Source organism: Anas platyrhynchos, chromosome 20 (genome assembly GCF_047663525.1).
Source record: "Anas platyrhynchos isolate ZD024472 breed Pekin duck chromosome 20, IASCAAS_PekinDuck_T2T, whole genome shotgun sequence".
Lineage (NCBI taxonomy): Eukaryota > Metazoa > Chordata > Aves > Anseriformes > Anatidae > Anas > Anas platyrhynchos.
In genome coordinates, this window is record NC_092606.1 from 4,433,460 (window position 1) to 4,461,455 (window position 27,996).

The 27,996-nt window shown below is 41.3% G+C and overlaps 1 protein-coding gene across 4 annotated transcripts in view; it reads right to left on the reverse strand.

Moving 5' to 3' along the window:
* Nucleotides 1-5,794: 5,794 nt before the first annotated feature.
* Nucleotides 5,795-27,996, reverse strand: part of GOSR1 (golgi SNAP receptor complex member 1) — a 31,533-nt gene continuing 9,331 nt past the window's right edge. For all 4 annotated transcript variants that reach the window (XM_038165762.2, XM_038165761.2, XM_038165764.2 and 1 more), the window contains exons 7-9: nucleotides 17,932-17,961; nucleotides 9,289-9,371; nucleotides 5,795-7,972 (exon numbers count right to left, since the gene is read on the reverse strand). In XM_038165762.2, the coding sequence (XP_038021690.1) occupies nucleotides 7,848-7,972; nucleotides 9,289-9,371; nucleotides 17,932-17,961 (238 nt within the window). In that variant the 3' untranslated portion in view covers nucleotides 5,795-7,847. The remainder of the gene's footprint in view (nucleotides 7,973-9,288; nucleotides 9,372-17,931; nucleotides 17,962-27,996) is intronic.

Genomic DNA, 27,996 nt, shown 5'->3' on the forward strand with positions numbered 1-27,996 from the left:
ATTATAGGCTGCTGGTTCTAAAGCATTTTCTTCCAATTGTTTGGTCTCAGGTCCAATCCCCTAAAACCCGTATGTTACACTCCTTCCCAGCGAGGATCGATGCAAACCGATCACGTCATCAATTTCATCTGGGCAGCAGAAGGAAAGAGGGCAACTCAGCCCCTGCACCCTGACAGGTTCAAAGCAGCTGGGCTAGGGCAGCAGCAAACCATTAAGAGGATGTTGGGAAGACATTTAATCTTTAAAGGATGCTCTATTTAGACCTCGATTTTGTTTTCCACATTGCAACATGTACAGAGGGTATAAGTTGGAGCTCTAGGAGCTGAACCAGCAGCAGGGGGACACACAGGCTCCCCCCTTCCACTCCCAGCACTGCCATCAGCACTGTGCCTGCAGAGGGGCCAGGGCTCAGCCCCCGAGCCCAGGAGCATCCTCACCTCGGGCAGGGTGAGGAGCTCACCCCTGGGTGCAGCTGAGCCGTGGTGGGAGCTGCACAGCAGCCCAGTGCTCGGGGATGTTCAGCTAGCAAACACACAGCTGCCACAGGAGGTGGGGATTTTCACAGGCCAAATACATGGACCTGAGTGAAAGGAAAAGACCAAAAACCAGAATCCCCATGGCAGCACCTTTCACATTGTTCCTTTCCTCTCTCACAAGAGCATAGCCCCAGCTGAATATTCCTGGACAAGAGCAGATGAACTTATTCATCCCCCCCCCAGTTCCATTTATTTAACTGAGACAGAACAGAGGTTGAAAAGTATTTACGTTCCCTGAAATGCCTGGAAACTCAGGGAGAGGTGGCTGCAGACCTTGGCCCTGCTCTCAGGTACAGACCAACCCCGAGGAGCCATCCCTGCCTGCAGAGCCCCGTTTATTTCGGGAGGGCAGACACACCAGTGCCGATGGCCCTCTGCCTCCTCACAAGCTGCGTTTCTTTACGTAAGCGAGGCGTGCTTTTAGAGGCCTGACTCACAAGCCGCCCCATCTCGGTAATATTTTAGAGTAAATTTAGCACTACTGAGACATGCCTGACCTAGAGGGAACTCCCCTCACGGCCTAAGTGGGGAAATATCCAGGCCTGCCCCGTTCTGTGCCCGACCCGCCAGGCGCCATTCGGCCTCAGGAGGCCGGGCCCAGCCCAGCAGCTCCAGGCCTCTGCCACGGCCTGGCTCCATCACTGGGTCATCACCAGCCTCCAGCAGCCAAGAAAGCCCTTTCACAGTCCTGTTCCTCACTAACGTAGTGAATGTTTGTGTGGCAGCAGCCGGACCCACCCAGGGACACCCCACCGCTGTGTTCACGATGCCTTTTTCCACCTGCAGTGTTCCTGGGCACCCTGCAGAGCTCCAAGAAAAGGCTCCCTCAAAAATGTGATGTTTCAGCAGCGTTTCACCCTGAGAGAAGCCAGCTCAGCACAGGTCTGCAGCCTGACAGGGCTGTAACAGACTGACGCAGGCACACATGCCAGTAACACCATCACTTTCCACAATACAGCTGGCAGCTAAATGGGATTTGGGTTTGCAGCCAGCAGCAAGGAGCTCCCAGGTTTTCCCATACATCTTTAGAAAGACAAAAGATGAAGAATATTCTCCCACAAACCTTGCACCAGACAGAGGGGTATAGGCAAGGAAGATAAGAGAAACAAAGCATCTGAAGGCACCGGTCTACCTGTTTGCAGCACTGAGGTGGGTATCATCCATGAGGCTTCAGACAGAGCTCCAGGTGTGGTTTGGATTGATAAGCTTCAAGTATCTCTGGGACAGCCTCTCTGGACTTCAAAGTAAGGATAAATTTTTAGGAGATGAAAATCACGAGAGCAAAAATTAATTCATGTGTTTGAAATGTCTGCTTGAAGCCAGACACCCAGCAAGGGAGGAGGATCTGAAGGGCAGCAGAGTGGAAAAAGCATCACAAGATGCAAAGACCTGAAAGGACTCAATCAGAAAAGACTTCTTAAAATCACACCACTGGCAGAGGATTCACAGGGCGTGAAAGGGGAAAGACAACGGGAAAATAATACACAATGAGGGAACTGCAGACGCTGCTTCAAAGGCAGAGGGACCGATCGCAGCCAGGGCTTTCCGCCTGCTGTGCTCGTGCTGCCAGAAGTGGGTTAGCAAAGCCTCGGGGTCCCATTAGGAACAAAGACCAAGGAGGGCGGCAGTGACAGGAAGACACGAAGGAGGAGATGAGCGCCAGCACACAGGCGTGGAAGCCTCAAACAGCTTTCAGAGGGGTGAGATGAAGGCTTTTGCGTTCAACGAGCACATCCCTGACAGTGCAAGCAGTCTCTGTACCTGCAGCCCTCTGTTCTGTATAAAGGAACATTTGGTAAATGTTGAATTTTGAGCCTTTCAACAGAAAATCTCCAGTCCACCAGCAGCACATATCCTGCGTTCAGCCACACAGATAAAACAAAGCCACTCCCGTCTCTCCTTATGAATTTCTCATGGCATGCTCGGTTCCCTCTCAGCAGGAAATCTGCTCGGGGAATCACTCCAGGACCAAAGGGGCAGAGCAGAGCTGATCCATAATGCACAAAGAGCCCGAGGTTGTCAGGAAGGACAACAGTTTGCAACACAAACAACGGTACTCTGGGAGGTGGATGGTTAAAAATATAAATCTTACGCTTGTGCCACTATGAATTATTGACTGTACGGGGAGTTGGAAAAAAGGATTCAGCTCCATTAATAATTTACCTTCTAATCCAAGCGAAGATGGAATTTTATGCACCACTTATTACCAGCGCCGCTGCTGGAGGAATGAACTGCGCTGACCGCTGTCGGGAGGCAGAGCCGCCTCTCCGTTTGCAAAGCAGTTTCTGAAGTTAGCTCTCCGGCTTGAAACATCCAGCCTAAACCTTCCCTTGGGAAAGGATATGGTCATTCCTGAATATTTAGGAGGCACATTAAGGGCACAGAAATTTCTCTTTAAAGCAGCATCACAGGCACAGCACAACAGTGCTGACAGAAAGCTAAGGACCTCTCCTCGCTCCGGCTCTTACGCAGATGGGCAGGTATCACACCACCACCCAGACTTTCTTGTTTGAGAAAATAAATCTGAATGACATTGCAAAACGCAGCAACCAGTTACAGAAACACCAGATACTGATGAGCAGAGGAACCCCTTCCAGTTCTTTGGGCACGCCACCGCCTGGTTTGAACACACAGGGATGGAGGCTGTCCGGAGCGCAGCAGTGCTGGATAATTGCACACTGCGACACAACTTTGTTGTGAGTTCTTACAACTGCTTGGTCTGTGTTCAAAGTACTGGCTTACTTTGGGATTTGTGTTGTGATTAGAGAAGGGGGAAATGGTATCAAGGCCCAGAGAAGTGTATTAAAAAAGGAGATGGCGAACACACCAACACCATTACAACAATGTCAGTTTTGGTGTGCATTTGGGAATTGATGTCACATACTATGGATATACAGAAAACTTCTAAAAGCTTATTTTTAAAGAAAACCATCCTTGTTTCTTTCTGCCAAAGCACTATAAAACATCATCTTACTACATTCAAACCCTTCCGAAGTGGATGCCTGAAACAGAAGGTGAGAAGGGGGCTCCAAGAACACACGGATAGGAGGAATGGGTTCCACCAAACTGAGTACCTGGGTCAGGGAATGCTCCTACACGTCTGATATTTAGCACAAAATTAGAGAACAAACTCGTGTACATTCAGTGACAATCCCAAACTGGACAGATGAGTTATCAAATCTTCTCCGCATCTTCACAGAAGGTCGAGTAGGTAAAGATCATCATGGGGAAAGAACCAAGCACCTTGCTTAGAATTCTAATTTATTATTAAATTACATATCAAAGCTTTTTAAATATATACAGAGAATGCACAATAGGTGAAAAAAATAATTACAGATACAATAAAACAAGTTTCAAGTAGCTACATGAAAAGAAGAAAAAAAATCAGAAAATGTAATCAAACTAATTTACAAAAGTCTGCATTGGGATGTTTTGTGAGAAAGTCGTGTGTGGGTTTTGTTATCTTGAGTGTTGATTTCAACTTCTTTCCTCACTCTATAGCAGACAGACCAACAACCACTTATATATTCAGGGCTGAAAGCATCACACTGGTTTCAAATATCCAGTCAGCACATCAGATATGGGCACCAAGAGGATTTCACCTGGAATATAGCTCAGTTTTGTCTCACTGTGTTTTTCATTGTAGACTCTTTTTACATTGCTAAATAGGACCACTACTCTGAAGGACTGCAAAATCTAGTACCGTTATTAGGGGTTTAAGAACTATTTCTTCCTTCAAGAGTGATATAGCTGTTATTTGAAAAAAGGAGAGGTAAAAGTTTTGGGAAAACAAAACAAAAAAACCACGTAAGAAAAGATCATGCATTAAGTGATCTTGGGAAACAAGCTGCTAGGTTTAGGGAACTAAAACAATCCTGATTGAGTCTCACAACCAGAAGTGGTGGACCAGCCTCCACTCCCTGCGTAGCAGTTTGGGGGGAGCTTCAGGAACACAGTTCCTCTGAGAGCACAGCCCTTGAGGACAAGCAGTTGACAGACTTATCTGAAACTTTCACATCACCTAAAAAACCTCCTACTTTCGCTCATTCATTTTTGACACCCAGTGAGAAACAACTCTTTCTTCTCACAGTGATCTTAAGGCTTTCCAAAAGAAATTACTTGTAAAGCTACAAACAAAAAAGTCTAGTTGATTAAATTCCTCCGGGATTCATCACACTACAGCACACCGTGATATCCAAAAGCTGAACTCAGAATTGATTTAGAAAAACGTGCCTCCCCAAGGAAGGGCAAACTCACCCTAGGAGAAGCACCGTGTTGCTTGGTCCCAGGTCCCTTCTGGGCTGGCAAAGCCCTGCCTCCAACCTTGCTTGCACACCCTCCAGCGAGAGGCAAGGATAAGCTTCAGCTGTGCTCTGGGTTGTGGCCACCCAAATGCTCACCACTTGAATGTGCAACACCTGGTGCTGTCCCCATGCCCCCTTGTGCTCAAGCAACTGGAGCACAAAGATCAGAAAAACATATAAAAAAAAAAAAAGCCTAAAAATATTTGTGTCCATTTGGGGGATCAAAAGGATCTCTTGTGTTCTAACGCTTACCCAAGGGGTTGGTGGACAGGTTTAAAGTTGGTGTTTGTGTGCTGGCAAGAATAAAGAAGAACTTTAAAAAGGAGAAGAGAAGGAAACGACGTGCCCTGCAGAAACGTAGATTTACTCACTTCATTTCTATGGCTTACTAACAATTTTCTCAGCACAATTCTGCTTGGATGAGTTTCAAAATTGCAGCTTTGCCAGGAATTGCAGAAATGAGAATTCTTTAAGGACTTTTTTTTTCCTTAGAGCAAGAGGAACTATACTGAAGAAAAAACTTAGAGAACATATCTAGCAATAGGAGACGCACAAACCTGTATTTTGAAATTTGAGATTAAATGTACAACCCCGTTTTCCTTTTAACAGTCCCTTGTCCCACCTACAGGTTCATGTTATCAGAGACATTCAGGAGAATTATTCAGGAGAATTAGCGAGTCTTTCCCCTTTGGCTATGTGCATGCACATCACTTCAGAGAGCAATGCAAAATGCCCACTCACATAGCTAGAGGAGAAGATAATGAAAGGGAGATTACAAGATTAATTAAACGTATTTTCCAATGCAAAACCAACATAAATAAAAATCATAGAGGGGTTGTAAATACTGAAACCACTTCCAGTAAAGCTTTATCAGAGATAATTCAGCATATTTCTATTATTTTGTACTAAAATATATCAGTTCCTCCATAACATCTTCATGACATGAAAAATCAATCATGTTTACATATTTATTATAATCTACACATTTTCCATAGCAGCTTTATCACACAATAAGATTAAATATATGCACCAAATAATCAATTAAGTCCAGTAAAAAAGACTGATTTTAAGATTAAGTAAATGAATTTATTTACGATACTGCAGATCTTATACTGCCAACTATATAGCGATCAAATCCTACAAATCCTAAACAGAAGGACAACTGCTGATCAGGGTCCTGTGGGGGTGGAATCAAAGAAAAAGCATCAGGGGATATGAGGTTTGATCTCCCAACACACAGATTCATTAATAAACTTCCTTTACCCATCAAGGTTTTCCATAAACCCTTTTAATGAACATTTTATTTCAAACCAGGAACATTCCCAGATCATCCAGATAAATCACCCTTTATTTAAAATACGAGCCCCACCATTTTACATGTATCCATTCCAAACGCTTTCGAATCCCAAATGACAAGATGGCTGATTAGAAGTCCTCGTAGACTTTTTAGCACAAAGTTACTATTCTGCAAATAAGCCTTCAAATCCATACAAACATTTTAGGCGCAACAGTGTGGTTTTGCACACTAGACAGGCACAAGTCTCTATTCCCTCCGACAGGTACTTCACAGACACTATAAAAAGCAGTAAAAATATCGCGACTGTCCCACTAGACTCCATTCCAGAAGAGAACCCGGAGACTACCTGGCATTTGTGGGTAATGGCATATATGAAACCAGTTAGAAGCACTGCAAATTCACTGCGAAAAGAGTTAATCAAGTTCTTAGAAAGAGATTCCAGTGCCTCAGTTTCAATTTAGTGGGTTATGATACGACAGATGGAAAAAGAGACGTTGAGAGAGCAGAAGAAATCCGTAACTTGTGAATCTGCAATATCAAAGCCATTCCTGACATCGGTTTTGTTTATTGACACAAACACAACAGGGTTCATGTTCCATGTCTGGACAAGAAACAAAAACTTCCCCCCAGATAATGGTAAATGAAACTTGCTTCACCATTCATACATTCAGCTCTTTACTATGAGGAGGCAAGTCCCAAACTTTTGCACTTAGATACATTTGCCTCAGCTATAACCATCATAATTTTAATTTCCAATTGACAGTTTAGATTATATCTTACTTACAGTGTAAAAATATTAATGCTATTAGAATAACTTTATGTAAATTACAATATAGGCTTTTCAATCATGTCTTTATAAAGACCTTTATGATGTCATCCAGAATCCAAGTATTTGCACCCAAAAGACTGCTTTCAGGTGAACTCATGTTTGGTCACGTTTCAGATGACTGAACACTATGGTAAACAGCTGCTAGGACACTGTGCTCCCTTTTTACAAAAGGGGACTTTTTAGTCCCTTTAAAGCCACACACAAAAAAAAAAAAACTATAAGTGTTCCTCAGAGGGTGGTTTATTCATATTCTGTGCAAAAAGTGAACTGAACAATCCTTTTTTTCTTTGAGGAATTTGCGTGAAGCACAGTTTTCACAGCACAAATAACGCAGAAATAACTAGTATCTCAGCCATGAGTTAAAAAGAATTACAGAACATGTATTTAGTAGTAGAGCAACCTGATGGCTTAAAGCTGCAATATTCTTCTCATAGGGCAAAAGTGTTCAGTACTGTGCTTGGCCTAGCGGGGCAGCAGGCTTCCTGCAGCTTCCACCCCAGGAAAGCCTAACACTTTCTCCACCTACCAGCCAACAACAGACCTCCAGCACCACTGAGCACAGCAGCTGTTCTACTGGTTTTGTTAAGAGTCCTGTGTTTACTTACCTTGCAGTGAAAAAGGCAATTAAAGAGAAAAAAAAAATAATTAAGACCATCTAATTTAACCAAAGGAAGATGCATGGCAGGGAAGGAGAAACACTGCAGCTTCAACCCAAAACCAGTGTCACAGTTTATCATCCTAAACTTTAGACATCATGCTGATACTCCCAGCCACAAAGAGCAGGCTGTTCCAAGTCTGTCTCTTCCCCCACTCACTTTTATTTGACTGGGGGGGGAGGGATGGTGGTGATGAGTTTAGCAGAGTCCACGAGGGCACATCCATCAATGAAAAGCATAGAGCAGCAGTAGGATGGTGCAGATACCAATGACGCCACCCAAGATGAAAGAATCTCGTCGTTTCCGAAGGTTGATCCTTTGAATCAGGCTGTTCACTGCTGGAAACCGATCTGTAGGGAGGCTGAGTCAAGGTCATATCAAAAGCCAGTGTTTTTATTAACAAGCCCCAAATTCTGCATGTGGAAGTCGGCAACATTGCAAGAAATGCAGAACTACTCCCAAGCTGGAGAAAGCAAATGCAATTAAAAACAAAAACTTACAGACAGTTAACAGGATTTAAACTGTACTACTACTAATCAGACAATCAGAGAAGAGAGGTGACAGAGCAGCTCAGAGTTCACATTTACATAGAATTTAGTATTTGATCACCTAAATTACCAGTGCTTGATATAATCTTGAATGTGAGGCTTAGCTACTTTTAATAACACTTGAATGAGAATGAAAAAAATAGAATGAAAAAAATAGAACAACTATATATAACATCTGTGATATTTAATGAAAGTTAAAAAAAAATGAAACTTAACAGTTACTGGTGAAGGGAACAACCAAAGGCATTTGACAGAGAAAAGCATGCACGTTGCATGAATATGCACTATTCCCTGTATAGAACAAACAACTCCTCCTACTGTAAAATCATAATAATGCAAATCTATCTTTTAATGTACAAAAATACAACAGCCAGCAAGATAATCAGTTTCAGAGTTTCATGTCTTTGGAACCAAGAATCCTTTAAGGCCAAAGCTTATTGAATTTTTTTTGTTGTTGTTCTTGCCAGTTGCTAAAAACTGTAATGAAATTTATGGCTCACCAAGATACATCTCTTCAGGATGTAATCTGTCTAATCAGATGACACTAATGCTGCTTGGGCCCTTATGACAGAGAAGAAGGAGTAAGGGGGAGAACGACAACCGTGCATGACTTGACAACCCGGCACATACTTTTAGCCACAAGCACCAAGTATGCAGAGAAACCGAGGAACCACAATCTTACTGTCTGCAAGACTGTCAGGTCATGAGTACTCGCCTGTAAACCATAACAAGCAGCAATCTATGCCAAGCTTTAGCTCTGGATGATCTTGAAAGCAAAAAAAAGCAAGGTATTACACTTTGAAGAAGATGTATAGCAGAGAAGGCCATTAAATGCTGTTGCAGATCTCTATGTGAAAATTAAAGATACTGATCTATATACAGTGCTCAAAGTTAAGCAAAACCAACTTGTTCACCACATTCATCATTAAGATACTTCACTTAGATTAAGAAAATGACACTGGGGAAAAAAGCCTATTTGTCACTAATGCCAAGACCACTGTGGGCTATACAGCCTTTAGCATTGCAAAGCATTTTGATCCCTAAATGATGTGCTGAAAAAAAATGTTACTATACCTCTTCTTGTGCTCCGGCAGTACATTTTTTTTAAGAAAGGATACTAGCCAAGGTATTCATCTTGCTTTGTATTGACTTCAACATCCCTCTCTGCGAAGTCATATTTTCTTTAGTTGCCATGGCGATGCTGGAGAAAGAAAAGAGTGGATCAAGTCGCTGGTGCTAAGAATAATCTCCAGCTACAACAACAGGAAAGCGAGCAGGGAGCACTCCTTTAGAGAACAATGAATGAGGTGAAGCAATATGAATGAAACAACATTTTTTTCCATTAATCTCTATCTTTTACACTTAAATGATTTCTCTTTTTTTTCATATAAGCCATTAACAACTGAAAACACCGATTTCTTGAAAGAGGCAGGCTTTTGGGACATCTCCTCCCCAGCCCCCAACAAAAGGGATGTTCCATTACAAGCACACCTAACGGTAATCTTCCAGCCTAAGATTTAAGTTCAGAATTTTGTTTTATCAGAAAAGCACCAGGCTTATTTTCACTCCAGAGGGCATATTAAAATTCTTTTCTACCATCAAGATAAAATTACTATAGAAGTATTACACAAATAAGAGCTGCTTCACTATTAAAAATCAATTTACAAAGGGAATGTGCTGCTTGAGAGGAGATGGAAGGGCAGTTTGAGAACACAGCTCAGGGAGCTTTACACAAAAGGCTTCTGAACACAGTCACTGGGTCTTTGAAGACCTTTGAACACAATGAAGTGTTGGGGTTTACTTTGTTTGACTCAGGATTAATCCTGTCCTCTCTCCAGGTAAGAGGGCAAAGCCTGGATTCTCCTGTATTCATGTCCCAGCAAGCCCAACTTCACTGTTTTTCACAAGCTGGAGTTAACAAAGCTGGTGTGAAATGAAATCATATCAAATGATACTTCTTTCATAGCACAGATAAAACACATTTTTGAACTTTGGTCCTAATTAAGAATGTCATACATGGGAATACCATTTTTCACACTCTGCTTCTTTAATAATACACAGTCCAGTTGTACGTACTTTATCCAAATAAAAGAACACAACACAGGTGAATATAAAATAAAATTTCCCATTTCGAACTATGCTCTATTTCATTTAAATAACATATTTACATGAGCATTTTAAACAAATAGTCAGCTGGCTTTTTTTTTTTTTAAACATTTCTCTTCAGCCCATAAAACCAACAGCTATGCAATGAAAATCGGAAGGGTATGCTATTACTATATAGCCCCAGGTAGTATTTCACATAGCTGCTCTGAATGCAGTAGCTTTGCCTTGACAAACACCCTCATTCACATAAAGAGAAACAATATATAAAAGGTTAGGTTCTGGAGATGCAGTGCTTAAGAAGGAACAGCAGGAGAAATACTGCTCTCCTCAGCTGGCAGCAGTTCAGAGAGAAACAAAGTAGGGCATAAATACAACATTGCCGGATAAAAACTCAAAAAATGACACCTATATTGCTATTGACTATACTTACATGAGTAACAATGATTAAAAGAAGTGCTTGGAGAAGTTTCTAAGCCTTAAATATGGAGAGAAAGGGTTCTGGGAGAACAAAGTTAAGTGGAACAACATCACCACAGAGAGAACTGTGAGAAAAGGGAACTAAAGCTGCCATCTCCCAGGAAAATAAATGGATAGGAGAACGCATCGTTTACCAAATACACATACCCAACCTTCAAGAGCATTTTATGCTTGCTCACACTTGGTTTCTGTACCCAAGCATGGTACAAAAATCAGCTAAAATGATGAAACACCATTTGTTCAGATGCTAGTACTAATATACTTCAGCTGACGTGGCATTTTGGTACCTGGAGGTAGCAAAGCACCCTCGCCCATCTTGGTGCACCTTCCCAGGTAAATCTGGTAGGAAGAAGCATGCACACAGACTATTTCTGCACTTACTCAACATAGTATTGGCATTCCTCCCATTTTTGTAATGAAGACCACTTGATGTATTTCATTGCATGTTTCTCTCTGAACAGATTTCTGAAATGAGCAGCTTTGGACCACCTGACATAGCACTGGCTTTTCTACTAGGATGCTACAGCCAACAACGTAAAAATAGCTGGCAAAACCCAGCAGAGCCAAGCCTAACAATTGTCCCTTCAAACCTGTAGCAAGAAGTCAGCATCACAATTCACAGACATCTTAAGGAAAGAGCCCAGATCAATGAGCCCTGAAGGATTTCTGGAGCTGCAAGTTCATTTGGGCTCCTTTCCATTCAATCCACCCGCTCCAGCACAAGCTGCCCCTGACATACTACTGTCAGCCTTCATATCGTGTGCCAGGCAAACGTAGAAAGATTCTCCCCAAAAGTCTGTACTGCAAGGCCTTGTGAACAGAGTAAGATGCACTGACAAGGCAGATTGATCAATTATTTTAAGGTTACATTAGCATCCAGGTGAACTTGAACCTACAGAAGGATCTGGGAGCTTATCATGCATAAAGAGAATAAGCAGTTTGAAAACATGCAGGCAAAAAGTTAACATTTCGAATCAGCATCTCTAGGAGATTTAACATGTTAATAGTGTTTTGAGGTTTTAGATTCACTAAAAAAAAAAAACAAAACAAAAAAAAAAAAACAACAAAATGGAAGCTTCTGTGCACAACTAATAGAAACCTGCAGCATTTTGTATTTTTGCATTTTTTGCTTCATACTTTTGAAGTGCCGAATCAGCAGAAAGTGAAAATGGAGCTCAGGGCTAACTGGAAGCAACAGGGCTTGCAGCTGCCTCGTTGGTGTTCAGATGGAGCTTGCCACAATCAGCTAACCACGGCCCTTCATTTGCGCAAAAAGAAACGAAAAAAGCCTGCAAAGCTTCTCCTCTTAAACCATGTAAGTAGTGACACACAGCAAGTTGCACGTGCTTGGTGTTGGGGATACCCCAACTCACCTGACCCATGAATGCAACCGATTTGATTACACAGGAGACCTTTTTAGGACAAAGTTTGTCCTTTTTAGGACAGAATTACAAGAAGAGAAAGTGAAAATTAGGTAACAGGAGGAACAAAAACCAGCATTGCTCACTGCCTCTACCAACAGTGCATGAGAGTTTAACGAACAGCAAGTCAGAGAAGGTGCCAACAGAGATTCTCAACAAAGAATAACAGCTGTAGATCAATACAGAAAAGCAGTCACGATCTAGGGCTGAAAAAAGGGGCTACAAAATTAGAACAGCAAATATACCAAACCGCATCCTATGTGAGAAGATACAGCATTTGACAGATTACATATTTACAACTCAGCATACGGGTCGTTTAGCTTCCTAAAGTATAAAACAAACTCACAAAAACATTGGGTTTGTTATTGAGAAAAGCACTCAGTGAATTTGGAATTATTAGGCACTGAGCTGGAATAAAAGACTTCATCGCTGTACACAGGAAAGCTTGCTCAGTAACCTGCAGCTTCTTATCTTATGCCTCCACGCCGGCTTGATACTTGTCCAAATGAAATTTTAATACATCATCTCTCAATGCACTCCTGAATTAAGCCACGTGTTTTCGTAAGATGCATCCAAAGACTCATTAAGGCATCCATTAATTTACAGAAGTGAAAATACGAGGTGACTGCCAGGATATAAAGTGTTCCTGAGACACCTCCAGCATGCCTTTGGAAATGGTTCTAGCAGATTATGATGGAATACAGGGTTCAAGCTTTAGTGTCTGATGAGAAAAACTGTCCATTTCTCATAAAAAGGCACGATAGAACTGTTTAAGTTTATGGATGACAAGGTTGGAACCTTTTTTTTTTCCCCCTCTCAGGATTCTGAATATGTTAGCACAACGGGGTAGTTTTACTGATGTGCCTTGAAGAGAAAAAAAAAGTAACGATTGCCATTTTTAAGTTTTAATGTCGTATGGTCATTGTGATGTCCACAAACAAGAGGCTGACTGGATGCTAGCTGCCATTCAGAAATCAAAACTCAAGTAGAAAGCACCGTTCTGCATGTATAATTTGATTCCTCAGAACATTAACTGGTTTACCTACTAAGCCTTTGTATTTGCGAACCTGAGGCTATTAAGTTTAAGCACTACCAAGAGGAAAACACATGACTCTTCAGAGCTAGTCCCCCAGCCGGTCTTTGTACAGTCTCAAGTATTTAGGCTTCCTCATATCCTTCAATAAACAGTTTCACTTCCCTTCCCATCCCTAACACATGCTCATTAACTCACTGTTACCATTTGTTTACTGACAAATGCTTTTTTTAAATAAAAAAATAATCATTTTCCCTTCCCAGTATCTGTCCCTTTTAGTTGCTTGACACAGTAACAAGTTATTCCTAGAACTATAATTATTTTTTTTTGAAACTTCTATTTAACATTTACGACAACAGATTATATCCTTCTTACTGGAATCTATTATCTCTTTCCTACCTGTGGAAGATCCAACTATACTAAATTATTCAGCAGTACACTGAAATAAGGTTTAAAGGCACACTTTTTTTTCAACGTAATGATGATCCCTTGTTGAGACATTCCTGGAAAGTGATAATGGATTCTGATCCTCCAATTTTCCCAAGCTCCTTTGTTTGGTTCCTTATTTCTTCTTAACTGGTGATTACCAGTCACAATACATTTCTGCTAGTCCATGTCACAAGAGTGGAAACATTGCAGAAAATTAAAAACTCCAATTGTAACCCAACTACTTAAACCATAACCCCGTGCCCTGTATTCATGAAAGCACGCCCAACGTTAATCTACATTTACAAATGTAATAGGGAAGATAAAGAAAATGATTTTTTATTGTACATCTCGAGCTTTCTGTTTCAGTTTATTCAGCCGATTTAATTTATATCTAAGTGTGGAAACAGGCAACTTTTTTCCACTAGTTCACTGTTGTGAACAGTGTGACGAGGCAGACCTGCAGCTTATCTACATGCACAAGAGTGTTTATAATGCATGGACAGGTCTCAAACAAGAAAGAAATGCCAAATTTCTCTTCTTCACATATTTCGGTTTCTCTCCTCTGATCCAAAAACAGTCTGTGTATAAATTCAGACCATCTGCATCAGTGTCAGGTGATTCCAAGATGACCCTGACTTAACAATTCACTTGGAAATAGCACGAACTATTCTCAGCGCAGCACTGGATTGAACTACCAGAGATGGGTGTAAACCAAGTTCCTAAAACCAGATGGTATTCTGCCCTCTAAATTTAATACTAAAGTGCTGCTCAAATACAGCATTAATGACTGCTGCCGTGCTGGAGGAATCTCTTCTGGGTAAGCCTGGGGTCACAACCACAAAGAGCCATCCATCTCTTCCATGAATGAGCAAGAGGTATCTCAAATTCCTGCACTAGTAGCAGTCTTTCCCCAAAATTTCACTTACATTTCTAGTTTGGCCTCGAATGTTCAGTAGTGCTGTAGGTATGTGAGCAAGCAAATTTGTCTTTAAAAAGTCTGCAGTTTTCACTAGTGTGAAAAAGTACACAGTAATAAACATTTCCAGCCATTATCGAATTCAAACTAGTCTTACACGCAAGCTACGCTTTTAACGCTGCTTGACTTGGGAGCCAAATGTTTTTACCTAGACAAATGTTCAAGCTGTTGGGTATTTTTACCCCACATAGCAGCCCTATATACACAGCATGTTATCAAGCAAAATGTACCAAAAGTCAACTCCTTGTTTCATCCGTTGAGGCAGCTCAGTCAAATATATATTGGTTCAGAACTAAAACAAAACTCCAAAGGAACAAGACGTGTTTTTAAAAATCAAATAATTTATGTGTTACGGGAACTTCTGCTTCATTTTGTACTCCATGAATCATACTTGCTCATTTAAATTCATGACAACATCTGTGACTAAGGGAATGGACTCTGTGACTATGCATAGAAATGCAAGCTCTACTTTTAAATTGATAACAATTCTGACTAGATTGCTTATTCTCTGTGTATACGTATATATATTCATATATATACACACACGCATCATCTTTCAAATTACTTTAAAGCTTATTTCATCTTTTGATGAAGGCTAAAATGAAAACAAAAGGAACTTTTCTCCAGAAAAGCATGTGATTTTGCCCAGACTCTGGAAGGCTCTTCTGAAAATAGCTGAGTCTCAAAAACTAATTCATACCTTCCCATTCTGTAAAGGCAGGATTTAATGCAATTGAATTTTTCCCTTTTATTAAATCTTAATTATTACCCAAAGGAATACCCTAGTATACAAGAAGATTTTTTTTCTTTATTTAATCTATGGGTTTGGTCCAGCTTCTAAGTGGAAGCGTAGTAGTCCAATCTGTTAATATATAAATCTGACAGATCAGCCTCAGTCAGGCTGATTATTATAAAACCAAAAGAACCGACCACACTACACGGGCAAAACTATAACAAATTTTCAAAGCGAACCAACCTAAAAATACAAGTTGTTGGAAAACAAGAAATAAATCATTTGCTATTCTGAGAAAGTGATAATGTTTGAAAATGAAAACCTGAGAACACCAAACAAATTAAGCAAAATCTATGCTTATATTTAAATATGCCCAAGACAAGTGAACACTGTTCCAAAAGAACTGCAGTACAAACTATCACATCCCACTCCTTTCTGGAAAGAAATATGCTGCAGTAAGAACCTGTGTCACACAATTCATTTAAAAATTGATTTTAATTTTAGCACTAACAAAACATCTGAATGACAGCCCTAGTTGTCACTTAATAATTTCAGCTGAGGTACCCCTAAATTCTCTTGCAAGTATGTTTGGTCCCGTGGAGGAGCCATACACAGGAAAGTCAGGATCTGCACTTCTTCAGTTCTGTTCTGTGCAGAAAGGCAGAGCAGGAGTTTCACAGTTAGGGTTTTCTGTGGGGTCACTGCCAATGGGGTCACCAGCATGCAGCTTACCAGCAAAAGCCACTGCACTGAAAAATGCTTTCCAGTGTTTAGAGTGCTGCTTAACAACAACTCCTAAAAAAATGCAAAGTGATCTCATAACTTCCTGAATTACACCCAAATAATATGAGTAATGAACTATAGCAGATGTAGCTCTTGAAGACAAGACAGCATTAAGCGCCAGAATGAGCTAATGATGTCTCACTTTACTCAAGGAATTCAAACAGCTTCCCCTCCACAGTCCCATCGTTTCGTTGGTTTACAACAGATAAAGCAATTGATAATCAGACATCGAATAAATTTCTATCCGGTGAATTCACTTAAAATGCATCAGGGTTTACCATCAATTAACATCACAGCTGAGTACTTGCAATTACTGGGGATGGAGAGTAAAATTTTAAAAAATCACCCTGGCTTCAACAGAGACGGAATTTAACTAAAATAATATAACATGAAATTACATCTCCTGGGCGATGTAGTTACCAAACAAACTCTTCTTCTACAAAAATAAGTGTAGAACATTTTGGGCAACAGCCACAAGAAGTTCACTTACAACAGATAACACGCGATGCAAGAAGGAGTGCTGAAATCCAGCCTCCTAAAACCAAAGTTCATCTGCTAACGGGAGGAACGCTTTAATGGCAGCAAGGAGCTCCCAGCCGAGCTTCTCAGGGGACAGGTCATCATGAGGCTAGGCAAAGAGCTCAAATGCTACATGTTCGAGTCATTTTGCAGGACAGAAAGCTCAGAAAGTCATCACAGGCCTTTTAATGCCTTCGTTACTGGAGTGGCAGCAAGGAAGAGATTCAATAAATAGTGAGTGTTTTTACAAGATGGAAAGGTAGGGCTACAAGCATGGCAATAAAGGAGAGGACGTTTAATCATGAAAAGACCGGAACCCAAATAAAACAAAGACTCACAATAACTGGGCTAAGTTTGGCAAATATGAGGCTGTGGAGACATCGTATCCACATTTTCAGACATTATTGTGCTGACCACTTCTGGTTCATCATAGCACATTAATGTAGTGGTTTAACACATTCTTCCACCATGTTAATTATACTGAGCCCACTGGATGTACTTAAGCTAGCCAGACCTTAATGGACACAGAGCCTTGCTGCACCTCTAATTACTCATCTTCATCACTTCTGCCAGTACATGCATTATCTGAAACCGTATCTTGCTTTCTTTCTTCCTCTTTTTTTTTAAAGCAATAATCTAAAACTTAAAACCATTAAGTCGGCACTCTGAATTATTGGTTTTCAAAATCCCAGAGTTCAATGGAAGACCAGGAAGGGCACAGATGATAGAAGCAATTTATAATGCTATGGTTCTAAAATTTCTAAATCAGTTAGAGAAGGCAGCACTCCAGTATTCAAACAATGCAAAAAAAAAACAAAAGATAAGTAACTATACAACAGTAATAATCATTCAAGTCCGTAAGGTAAAAGCTCTTACCAATATCAGCTGCATATTAGGAAGCTGAACATGTCAAAGGATTACAGGAAGTCATGCTGCAGAAGACTGTCACTATGAGAAGAAACAGCTCCACTACTGGAATAGACCTTGATATTGATAGCTCAACCCAAGATTTCTTTTGCTCAGTCACTCCCATTGTTTTTAAAGAAGCTATTCACTTTCGAACATAAACCTACATTTTCTAAATTAGGATGAATAAAATATTTAGGCAATATGATTATGTCAATACTGAATAGCAGAAATAAAACCCCATTTCATTGTAATACTGCGTACGAGTTACAAACAATACAGTTATTGTATAAATAAAGTGACTGATATCTTTGGACACAGTTCAGTGTAAACACTGATTGTATAGAAAATAATGAAAATTAGTGAATTCATTCCTACCTTATTGTTTCTTCTATCAGCCGATCTGAGCTGAAAGCCAAAAAGAAAAAAAAAAGTTAAAAAAAGGAATGAGCACAAAAGTATTTTTGACCATTACATCAATGATCTCCATGACACAATCCTTAACAAATTTGCCCTTAGAGTATTTCAAGACTCTGTCACTTTTCCCTACAACACAGATGTGGTGGATATATGCAGTCAGAGTCTCTGGAGAAGATGCACAGTGTCCCCTACCGCAGCACCGACTGTATGCAAGAGCAGATGCTCAGGAGAACACAAACTACCCTGCAGACAGAAAGGTGGAATGAGTTCCTTAATTCATGGTTGATTAATGTTAACTGAGCCCAACACGTTCAAGATACCCAGGACAGTTTGGAAAGGAGTATTAGAGAAGGAAGTACCTCCTATTTTTGGTCTCTAATCCCAGTTGTTCCTTCCCACCCCCTCAAAAGAAGTAATTACAAATAAAAGCTGAAGCTTGGTTCCAGGTAATAACATCTCAAAGCACGGCCTCAGAGCTGGTTTACCAAGTATCGTTTCAGGGTGGTTAGCAAGACATGCTTTTCCTATAGTAATACCAGCTGGATGAGAACTAAGTGATGCTTACAGGAAACAGAATCCACATCGTGTGTAAGAGAAAGACCTCGCTTACACGTGCCCCTTCCCACTGCTGCCACACACTGATGGTCTGTGCAGCACCACTGGGAAAAAGAGCTGAAATACAGCACTGCAGAGACCCCACCATTAAAAACAGGCGTGCAAGATTAAGATGATGAACAGGATCCTCAGAAGACGAGCAATTTTTCTGTACTTGCTACTCTTCGCAGCTTAAGGGGCAATCAACCTGAGGGAAGCAAGTTTGATATAGTACTGCATATTGCTTCCAGTAATAAAATGGGAATTATTGCTGCCAAAACAAGGTTAAGGGGGCACGACAAAGGGCACAACCATCCTCCTCCTCCATCCTCTGTGTCCCAAGAGCTTTGCCAGCTTGTGCAGAGGAGGTCTCAGGAGCAGCAGCACAACCTGCAAGCTTCCATCATGCTCAGCAGCCTGGAGACCCGCGGCGGAGCAGCAAGCTGTGCAGGGGGTGTGTGGAACCTGCTCGGGGGAGAGATGCTGATGGAACATCCCTGTTTGTCTGCGGAAGGAGTGACAGCTCCCAAGTTGCTATTTCTGAATAGTCCACGGCTTGAAATTTGGAGACAGCACACAGCGCTAAAAATATTTTGCCCAAGTTTGAGTTGAGAGGGACTCAACTGGGGCAGCGAACACCAAAAACACAAACTGGAGCACATCGTTCTGCTCCCAAAACGAAGTCAGGCTCCGAAGAGTCAAATCAGCTGCAAGTTAATCAGTTTAATGAAGTAAAACCGTTTTCACTCACTGTGTGGTGTGTATTGCTACGAGTACAGAGAAGTGAAACGCCAGAGGCACGCGTACAGAACGAACACAACCAGCTGCAAGTCTCATGGGATCTGATGCTGCCCCCAGGTCAAGCAGAACAGAAAAGCAACGCCTTAAAGGTTTCTGTAATTGCTCAATCTCAGATGCACAATTAAACTGAGAATGTTATTTCTGTACACACATACCATCTCTTAACAAACTGGTGTATTATGTGGCCAGTGCACAATAAGCTACAAAGCCACCCAAACACAGGCTGAAAAGCAAGAATGTTGCACAAGAACGCACCATTTTTTATTTTTTTTTAAAAAAACATGTTAATAACAAAAGGAGTTATCATGCGTGTAGCCAAAAATAAAGTGCACATTCAAATTCTGTGGAACAAAACTTTGCAGCAGCAAGTTTGTCCATTGAATTGATGAAATTACCACACTTTCATGTTGATGAACTGAAGGCGACAGGGAAGCTGAACACAATCACAGACCTTACGTGAACCTGGATGTTCTCCAAGGGTTTCAGAGCACAAAAATTAGGCCGTTCAGTTTTCAGGAGAGACACTGCTCTTTATCTTAAATAAAGCAGCAGTTAGGCAGTCTTATTACTTAATCAAAGAAGTAAATCCAAAAAGTATTTAAAAGCTTCAGATTCAATCATAATACATTATTTTGCTTATACCTATGATACACATGCATAAAAATAAAATAAAGACTTAAATGTGGCCATCTGTAAGATGACGACAGGTAGCAGTTAATAAGATGTACAAACATCTTATACCAACAAACATCTCAATACCAACAAACAGATTAGATGTGAATGCCAACACAAGACATTTAACTGGTACTTGAGTCACAATATTGATGACTCTCCACTTACGTGGCAGTCACACCAACCACTTAGAAGGATGAGCACAGCATGTGAATTTTCTTCAGAATGACTGCTACACAGGTAAGAGCAGATTGAACTCACTTACATATTCCACTTAAATAAATAGCTGCTAAGGACAGAGATTTACTAAGCACATCTTTCATTATGTTCTTCCTACATCATCTTTTGAAGGTCCTGAGAGTACGCCCCAAAAAAGGCTCTGCTTGCAAGCCTCCAGCAGGGATACAAACTCCTGCAAAAAATGACAAGGCCACGATCTATGCATTTTCCTGCTCCTCAGCTGCCGAGAGATTAAGAGGTTATTTTGCTCATTGAAATTTTGGTAAAGACAGCATGAGCAGGAACAACATTTTTGCGTAAAAATCTGTGCATCACCATCCTTTAGACTTTTGTTAAACTTAGTGCTTCTGCTTAAACTCAGCTTTTTCAGGAAGTCAGATGTTCTTCTACAGGCAGTAACGTGCACTCACACAGCATCGCAGTCTTACAAATCTCTTGGCAAGTGCTCACTTACGGCGATATCCAGAGAGCAGCAGGCACTTGATTCAACACTTACAGAAAACAACAGCAGGTTTCAGGAAGACCAGGAGCCATGGAGACCATACGGCACCAAAGCAGCACCCAGGTGAGATGAGTACAGAGGAAGTTTGTGGCTCTCTACATACTAATGTCCCATTGCACACAAACAGTTGTTATAAATAACGTTCCTGTGGACATTACCTTATGAACCTCCAAGCCAGCAAGCAGTTGTTCTGGGCAATATTAATGTGAGCTGCCACATGTTTCAATAAGCTATGTGTTTTCACCAGTTGAGGCAGATGGCACTTGGACAAAGTCATTTAAAGATACTGTATGAAGGGAATGCTCGAGGATGCTGAGGTAATCACCTGCTACAACCAATGGCACAGATCCAACAGCAGCCACCACACATATGGAATAACCAGGCCTCGGTGCAACGGTTATCTTCAGAGAAGATCATGCAGTTCATCATTTAAGTATGCAGACAGTTAAATTAATCCAGAGGAAAAATTAAGTAAAACATGCTTGTAGGATAGACAAATGTGTCCATTACACTGAGCTTTTGAAAATAAAGAAAGCATTTCATTTCCTTTTTTTTCTTACCCCCACTGCAGTAGTTACATTTGAATAATTCAGATGATTACTTCGCTGAGGACCGGGCTTCTCCCACACCCACAGATCTTACAGCTGACTTCCTAGTGGACACCTAGTACGCGAACTTGTCAGGGAAATAAAATACAGCTCTACGGCTCCTCGCACACCACTCATTGCACAATGCACTTCAATCCTTTCAGATAAAATTAAGGGCAATGAATTTCAGGACCAACATTATAGAAAAAAGAATCTCACTGCAAGATTAATCAATAGCCTTAGCTCGCTCAAACTGCTTGCACTAAATCTTTTTTATTTTCACAGTCCTGGATCAGCAGGCAGCGTGGAGCTTTAAGGAATGCAAATATCACAGAACGTACTTGATACTCTAACACAAATACACAGCCTATGATGAAGCAGATCGGACTTGTACAGTCGGTTATTTCCACCATTACCATTCCTATCTCACAAGTGAAGCACTGGGCACACACACACAAAGAACAGCTCCAACTCATGTTTTTGCTTGCCATTAAGATTCTGCATCACTGAACACATTCAAAAGATCATTAAGCTCTTTACAATTTTAGAATATATTTTTTCCTGTGATAATGAACAAGATATTCCAGATTTGATAAGCTTTATATCAAGCTTGCTTCACTTTTGTGTCCAAGACTGTAAATTCTGCTGGATCTGCTTAGCTCGTTCGGACAGCCTCCCACAGCTGCTAATGAAGACAAAAATTGTTGCAGAAGCCTACTCATTGTCTGGCATCCAACACAAGAGCATGATGAGACAAAAAACCTTAAGATATGCAACACCCAAAGAGAGAACAATTTATAGTAGAGGACCATGTAAACACCACAAAATTCACTGCCATGTTTTTAGTAAAGAGCAGAGGAAGCACCTGTCAGGAGCACAAAGAGTACAACAGCAGAGAGGAAGAACACGTCTGCCTACAAAGCAGGCATCTTACATTTCTAGAACGAGAAGAGCAGACTGGCCAAGAAATGAAGACCTGATGTAAACTGGGTATTGTTTGGGATGAACAGCTGGTGTACAAAAACCCTTCTGAAAGCAGCGAGAGAAAAGTTCAAGTACCTACACAAGCTGCCATCTCCTGCGGGTTCCCTTTGTACGTTAATTAGGGCACAGATCTGGATGCTACAGAGATGTGATGTTTTCAAACTATCTGTTGCAGGAGCCAAATGAAATATGAGTCTACAACAATCAAACAAAAACCAGCACAAGCCTGAGTCAATGTATAGATTTGCCCCAAAGGAACAAATTGTTAACAGCATCACACTTGCAAGCTTTAAGCACATAAGCAAGCTTATTTCTGCAGATCATTGTACTGGGCAGCATGATGCTCAGCAGTCACTTTCAAGAAGAAACAGGAGTAGCTGCAAGATTGGAAAAGAAAAAAAGCACAATAGCACATCACTACATTGCTTTTAATCAATACAAGCAATTTGTTAGATCTACAACAAAAGGCACTGCAACATAATCCATTGCTCTAGGCAGAAGTTAACCAACATAATTCGGTGTTGAATTTCCTTCCAGATGCCTCACATACACCTTGTACATGAGCAAACAACGTGCAAGAGGTTAGAAGCAGGCTTTTCACAGGACAAAGGATTTCCAGGAAAATAAACTAGGGGCTGATAAAAAAAAAAATCATTAAAGCTGGACTCCTAGCTACACCACCGAGTAAATACCTCAACAGCTCATCAATTACAGCAAGAAGAGCCTTTTGAATTGGAACTTAAGTCAACACACACCTTCTCTGCAGCTAACACCTGCAATCATGTCTACGCATGGACCGCAGCTAATAAGAAGATTATTTCCACCCTTCTGGGGTGGAGTTGCTTGAACCCAGGGATCCAGCTTCACTCACACACAGGTTGTTTCTCCTGGATATCCAAATGGTCTGCATCTCCACTGAGCTCCGTGGACTTGTCTGTGAACTATCAACAGAGCAAATAAATGTTTCTGCAAAAAGAGGAGTTAGCCAAGAAAGCTCTTTGGCACACAAGAGAGACTCCTGGGGAGAGTGCCTGATGTCTGAGCTTCCCAGGAGGGTGAGTAACAGCAATACTTCTTCCTTTAAAGCAAATCTATAAGGAAGTAAGAGGCTTCTCGATAATCTGCAGTGTACAGTTCACCCAAAGCTAAAATCCCAAGATGACAACAGCTCCCAGCAGCTCAAGGAGGCGCAGCAGCTGGTTGCCTATCAGCAAGCACAAAGCCAATGCCAGCACGGCACCAGCAGCCACGGAACGAAGTTTCTAGAGGCTCTCTGTTCAGGGTTGTGAAAGTTCCTGGACAGACTGACCCTGCCGTGTAATTGTTCCATATTACCCACAGGAACAAAGTTAAATGAACAGAGAGGGGCAGGCCTTACTGTAAGTCATTATCAGTAACCACAACTGGCAGAACGGTTCCAGTAACTTACTAATGGACTCTATCGGCATTTCCTCACATCCTACATGCTGCATGCAGAACTAGCATCCAGCAGCACTGCTGCTTGAGTTATTTCCTCTGGTTTAAAGGATATAATTTAGATTATACCTTCAAGCAAGGGGAAAAATCTCAAAACCCAGCAACACCTGTGAGCGCACATGAAGAGTTTTCCATGCACAACAGTGATCTGACAGAAGAAAAGATGATCTCCACTGAGATAACCTGTCAGTACTGGTTTGCTGTGCACACACAGAAGAGGTAGATGCACAAATTACAAGAAACACAAGCTGCTTATAATCTGTACCGTAACAAAAAAAAGGTTCCACCACTTTTTTAGCTCAGTCTTTTTTGCCTCAAGCTAGACAAAGCCAGAAAAATACTCACACGTTCCTAAGTAAGGGAGAAAAGAGAACACAAAGGAGAACGCCTTCCAGAAGAGCCCCACCATACAAACCTTTGCATTTAGTATCTTAATGTCTTTCTAATTTCAAGTGAAGGCGGCACAGAAATGAAGAGAGTTATCCATGAGATGACAACCCAGTTTTATTTTAGTACGAAGCCCTAAAATACACGTTGGTTTTCTGCTTCCTAACTCTGCATTCCACCTGCTGTGGCTTTGACTTTTTTTTTTGGTAGGTGGAGAAAGCTGTAAGGCTTTCATCTAGGGCTCGGCCAAAGTACCTACTGTTAGAAGTACCTACCTGCTCGTTATAATTGGGAAAATGATTCTCAGAATTGTATAGTTAACAACATACTGAACATCTGTCATTTAGAATTTCAAGTGCATGCTACACTTAAACAATCTGAGGTCCAAATTTAAGATGCAATTCATTAATCTATCAACAGTTTTCTTCCAACCCAATTTCACTGCTTGCCTTTTATTTAAGACTGAACAAGATGCCTTCTTTCAGGAGTGAGGATACTCAGTACAAACAAGTCTCTCAAGCGACACCAAAGCACGCTGCATCCTTCACTTGACAGCAAAACATGCACCTTGAAAGGTTCTAAGCAATACTGTCTTACTGGGGTAAAATAGGCAAACTTTGATGGTTTTTTATCTAATTCTGCTCACCAGTATCGATTTCAGAGAAAGTATCCTCAGAAGTTGGGAGCTGATGCTTCTTATCAAGCCGCTAGTAAATCAACACGCTGGGACCTCTGTGTGTCCTGCCAAACAGCAGCTGAGAATGAGGAGAACCTCATTCTGAGGCATTACTACAGAGGTTCAAATTCAATAAAATCAAGAGAGACATTTATACAGTAGTATTATAACTTCCAGGTTCCACTTCAATAATCCTAATGATCAAAGCACAGCCAGCTCTGTTAAGGATCGACCTCTAATAACTCACACAAGAGGTGTACGCCTCAGGAATATTTCCACATATCCAAACCAACATTTCTTCTAGCCTAGAGTGAGCATTCCTAAGGAGGAGTGAAGACCGTAATCACAATGGCAGAAAAAGATGTCCATGTGGGTGCCACCAGTTTTTCCTGAAGATGCTTGTTTCATAAAACATTTCTGCAAGGAATTTCTGCATTACGAATGCTTTCTGCAACAACAGAAGTATCTGGCACATACTTGTCTCAATTTTAAAATGTTTTTTCTACTCATAACTGGAGATTTTAACATGTTCTTTAGCTAGAAAATTATTTATACTATACGCATTACTGTTGTGACTATATGTGAAAAAACATACAGCACTGACTGAGAATAACTAGAGCACTGTAATCATTGGTGGCAGCTCCTCTGAAATATGAACTGATTTAATCATCTTAAATAAGCTACACAAAAGGAACTCTCTCCAACTCCACAATTGTTGATTCTGTTCAAACAAGGCACCTACTTTTCAGAATCAACCCATGCAAGATGGATTTCAGTACTTGTCAAAGTCCTAATTTCAATACCGACCTTGGGGGGGAAAGCTGCCCTAGTTAAGGAGTGGTGTTTAAAGGAAAGCTAAAAGCAAATAAAACATGCATCACTGTGCTGTTTATTTCTGAAACAAGCAACTAGCTTCAGAAGCGCACACAGGGCTCTGAAGTTTGAAGTGTGGTTTTATATCCCTCCCTCTCCCAAATTGAGGGCACGATGTTGTTTCTGACATAAAGCCCAGAACCAAGAACCAGAGCAGAGCTGTAGTCTCCCACTACCCTTTGTTCGTGATGCATGCAGGTAATGTTTCCTAAGTGTGTTGTGAGGGTTTGTCCTTTAGTTTCTGCAGACAGCTGTGAAGACCTAGGATAGTTTTCAGGCTCTTTCCTGGGGTATGTGGAAATTCACGCATAAGCTTTCACATTTTATACAGGTGAAAAACAAAAAATGGGTTTTGAGGCTCTCAGTGCTAACGTCTGTTTGCATCCTTTGTCACCTGCATAATTCAATTTAACAGCTCACTTAACTCGGTAGTGGAACCGTAAAGGAAGTCCCCAAATTGGGTTTTGTGCATGTGGTGTTTTCTCCTTATAACAATATCACAACAGCCACAAGTGTCAGGGAATTTATTGATGACAGAATTTATAAAGCAATCTAACTATAAGGAAAGCTTGCAAATAAACCTCATGAGACTAATATCATCTTTGTTTTAATGCTTTTTGTTTGTTTGTTTTCTGAAGTCCTAAATATAGCATGGGAAGATGAAAAACACTACATGCTTTTAGTCTAATGAAGCTCAAACTATTTTTTAAAGGGAAAACCTCTTTTAAATCCCGACGTGCTAGGCTGATTTTCATATTCTTTTATAAAATTATTTATAAACAGTAATGACACCCAGGAGAGCATCTTCCTTCATTGCCTGCAGCCTTTGAGCCTCCCCAAATTCTCATTAAACCACTTCAATGACTTGCTCATGCAGTCATATTACGCTCACACAATAAGCAATAAAGCGTCTTTGTTGCAGGAGACATGTGAACTGCCTCCCTCATTGAGAAATATTTACTATTAAAATGAGAAAATAGATAATTTGCGCTCAGTTTGGCTTTGTGGATAAGCATCATGTGAGAGGCATGAGTCCTGCATTCAGTCTGGGGCTGTTACTCAGGAAGGCGATCCAGCTGCTCATGAAGTGGCCCTGTGTCATCCTACCATAAATTTTCAAGAGACAGAGGTCCTGCCAGCAGGCTGGGAAATAAAACTCATTCAGCCCCATGCAGAAACCAGGCTAAGGGAAGGAATCACTGATGCGTAACTACGATTGGGAAAATTGCAGCACTAAGAGACAGCAGAAAGGGAAAACAGGCTGGGATTTTGAAAGAGGAACACAATAGCAGTTGCTGTGCGCCTTTAAGCTAGCTCTTGTGATACCACGGAAGGTCCTTTGCTCAAATCCCTTCCTTGAAGAGCATTTTATTTGTGCTGCCTCTCAGATAGCACGTACACCCCTACCCAAGAAGGCAGCATCAATGGATCCACAGCTCCATTTGGGTGAGCCAGGTGGCAGCAGGGTGATTTCCGCAGTTGCCCCGACTGCCTTGCAGAGGCACCAGCACGTACTTCTACAGCAATTTATTTCCCAGCTTTCCTTATTCCAGAAACAAAGAAAAGGCAGCAGTGCTACTTAATTGCATTCGGGAAAAGGGTGACACAGCTCTGCTAGAGCTCTGGCAGTTAACCACCAGCAGAGAAACATTTTAACCTAGATTCCTCCCTCTCCTCTCCCATTGTACCTTCCAGTTGGGTGGACAGAGAGCTGCAGCTTTCATCTACTACCGCACAGCAAGCATGCAGCCAAATCGCACCTTTTTCAGGGCTTCCTGGCAAACAGTCCAAGCCGAGCTCATAGTATGGATTGTCCTTTGGTAGCAGATCTATTTTGTTCCTTTCATAGCTGCTACGAAGCGAGGAGAGTTATTAATTATAAAGCGCTGCTTCAGGTAAAATCTGTATTAAGAGGACGGAGCAACAAGAACACCACATTCTGCTTTGACATGAAGAAAAGATAAGTTTTTCCCGAAGATGCAAGTCGAGCAATTAAGAAAATCCTTACTGGGCCTGAGCGAAGCGGAGCTCAGCAGTTCTGGGGCTGCAGAGCCGGCAGGCACCCAGCACAGAGGCTCATGGCGCTCCTCCCTCCCCGCTGCTTCCCCAACCACCTTGGGAAGGAAAAGGGAATTGGCAAAAAAAGGTGTTTTACCCCACAGGCTTTGTCTCCAAGAGAAGATGAAGGAGATGCAGTGGAAGAACTGTCAGCTGGAGCAGCTGCTGCCCAG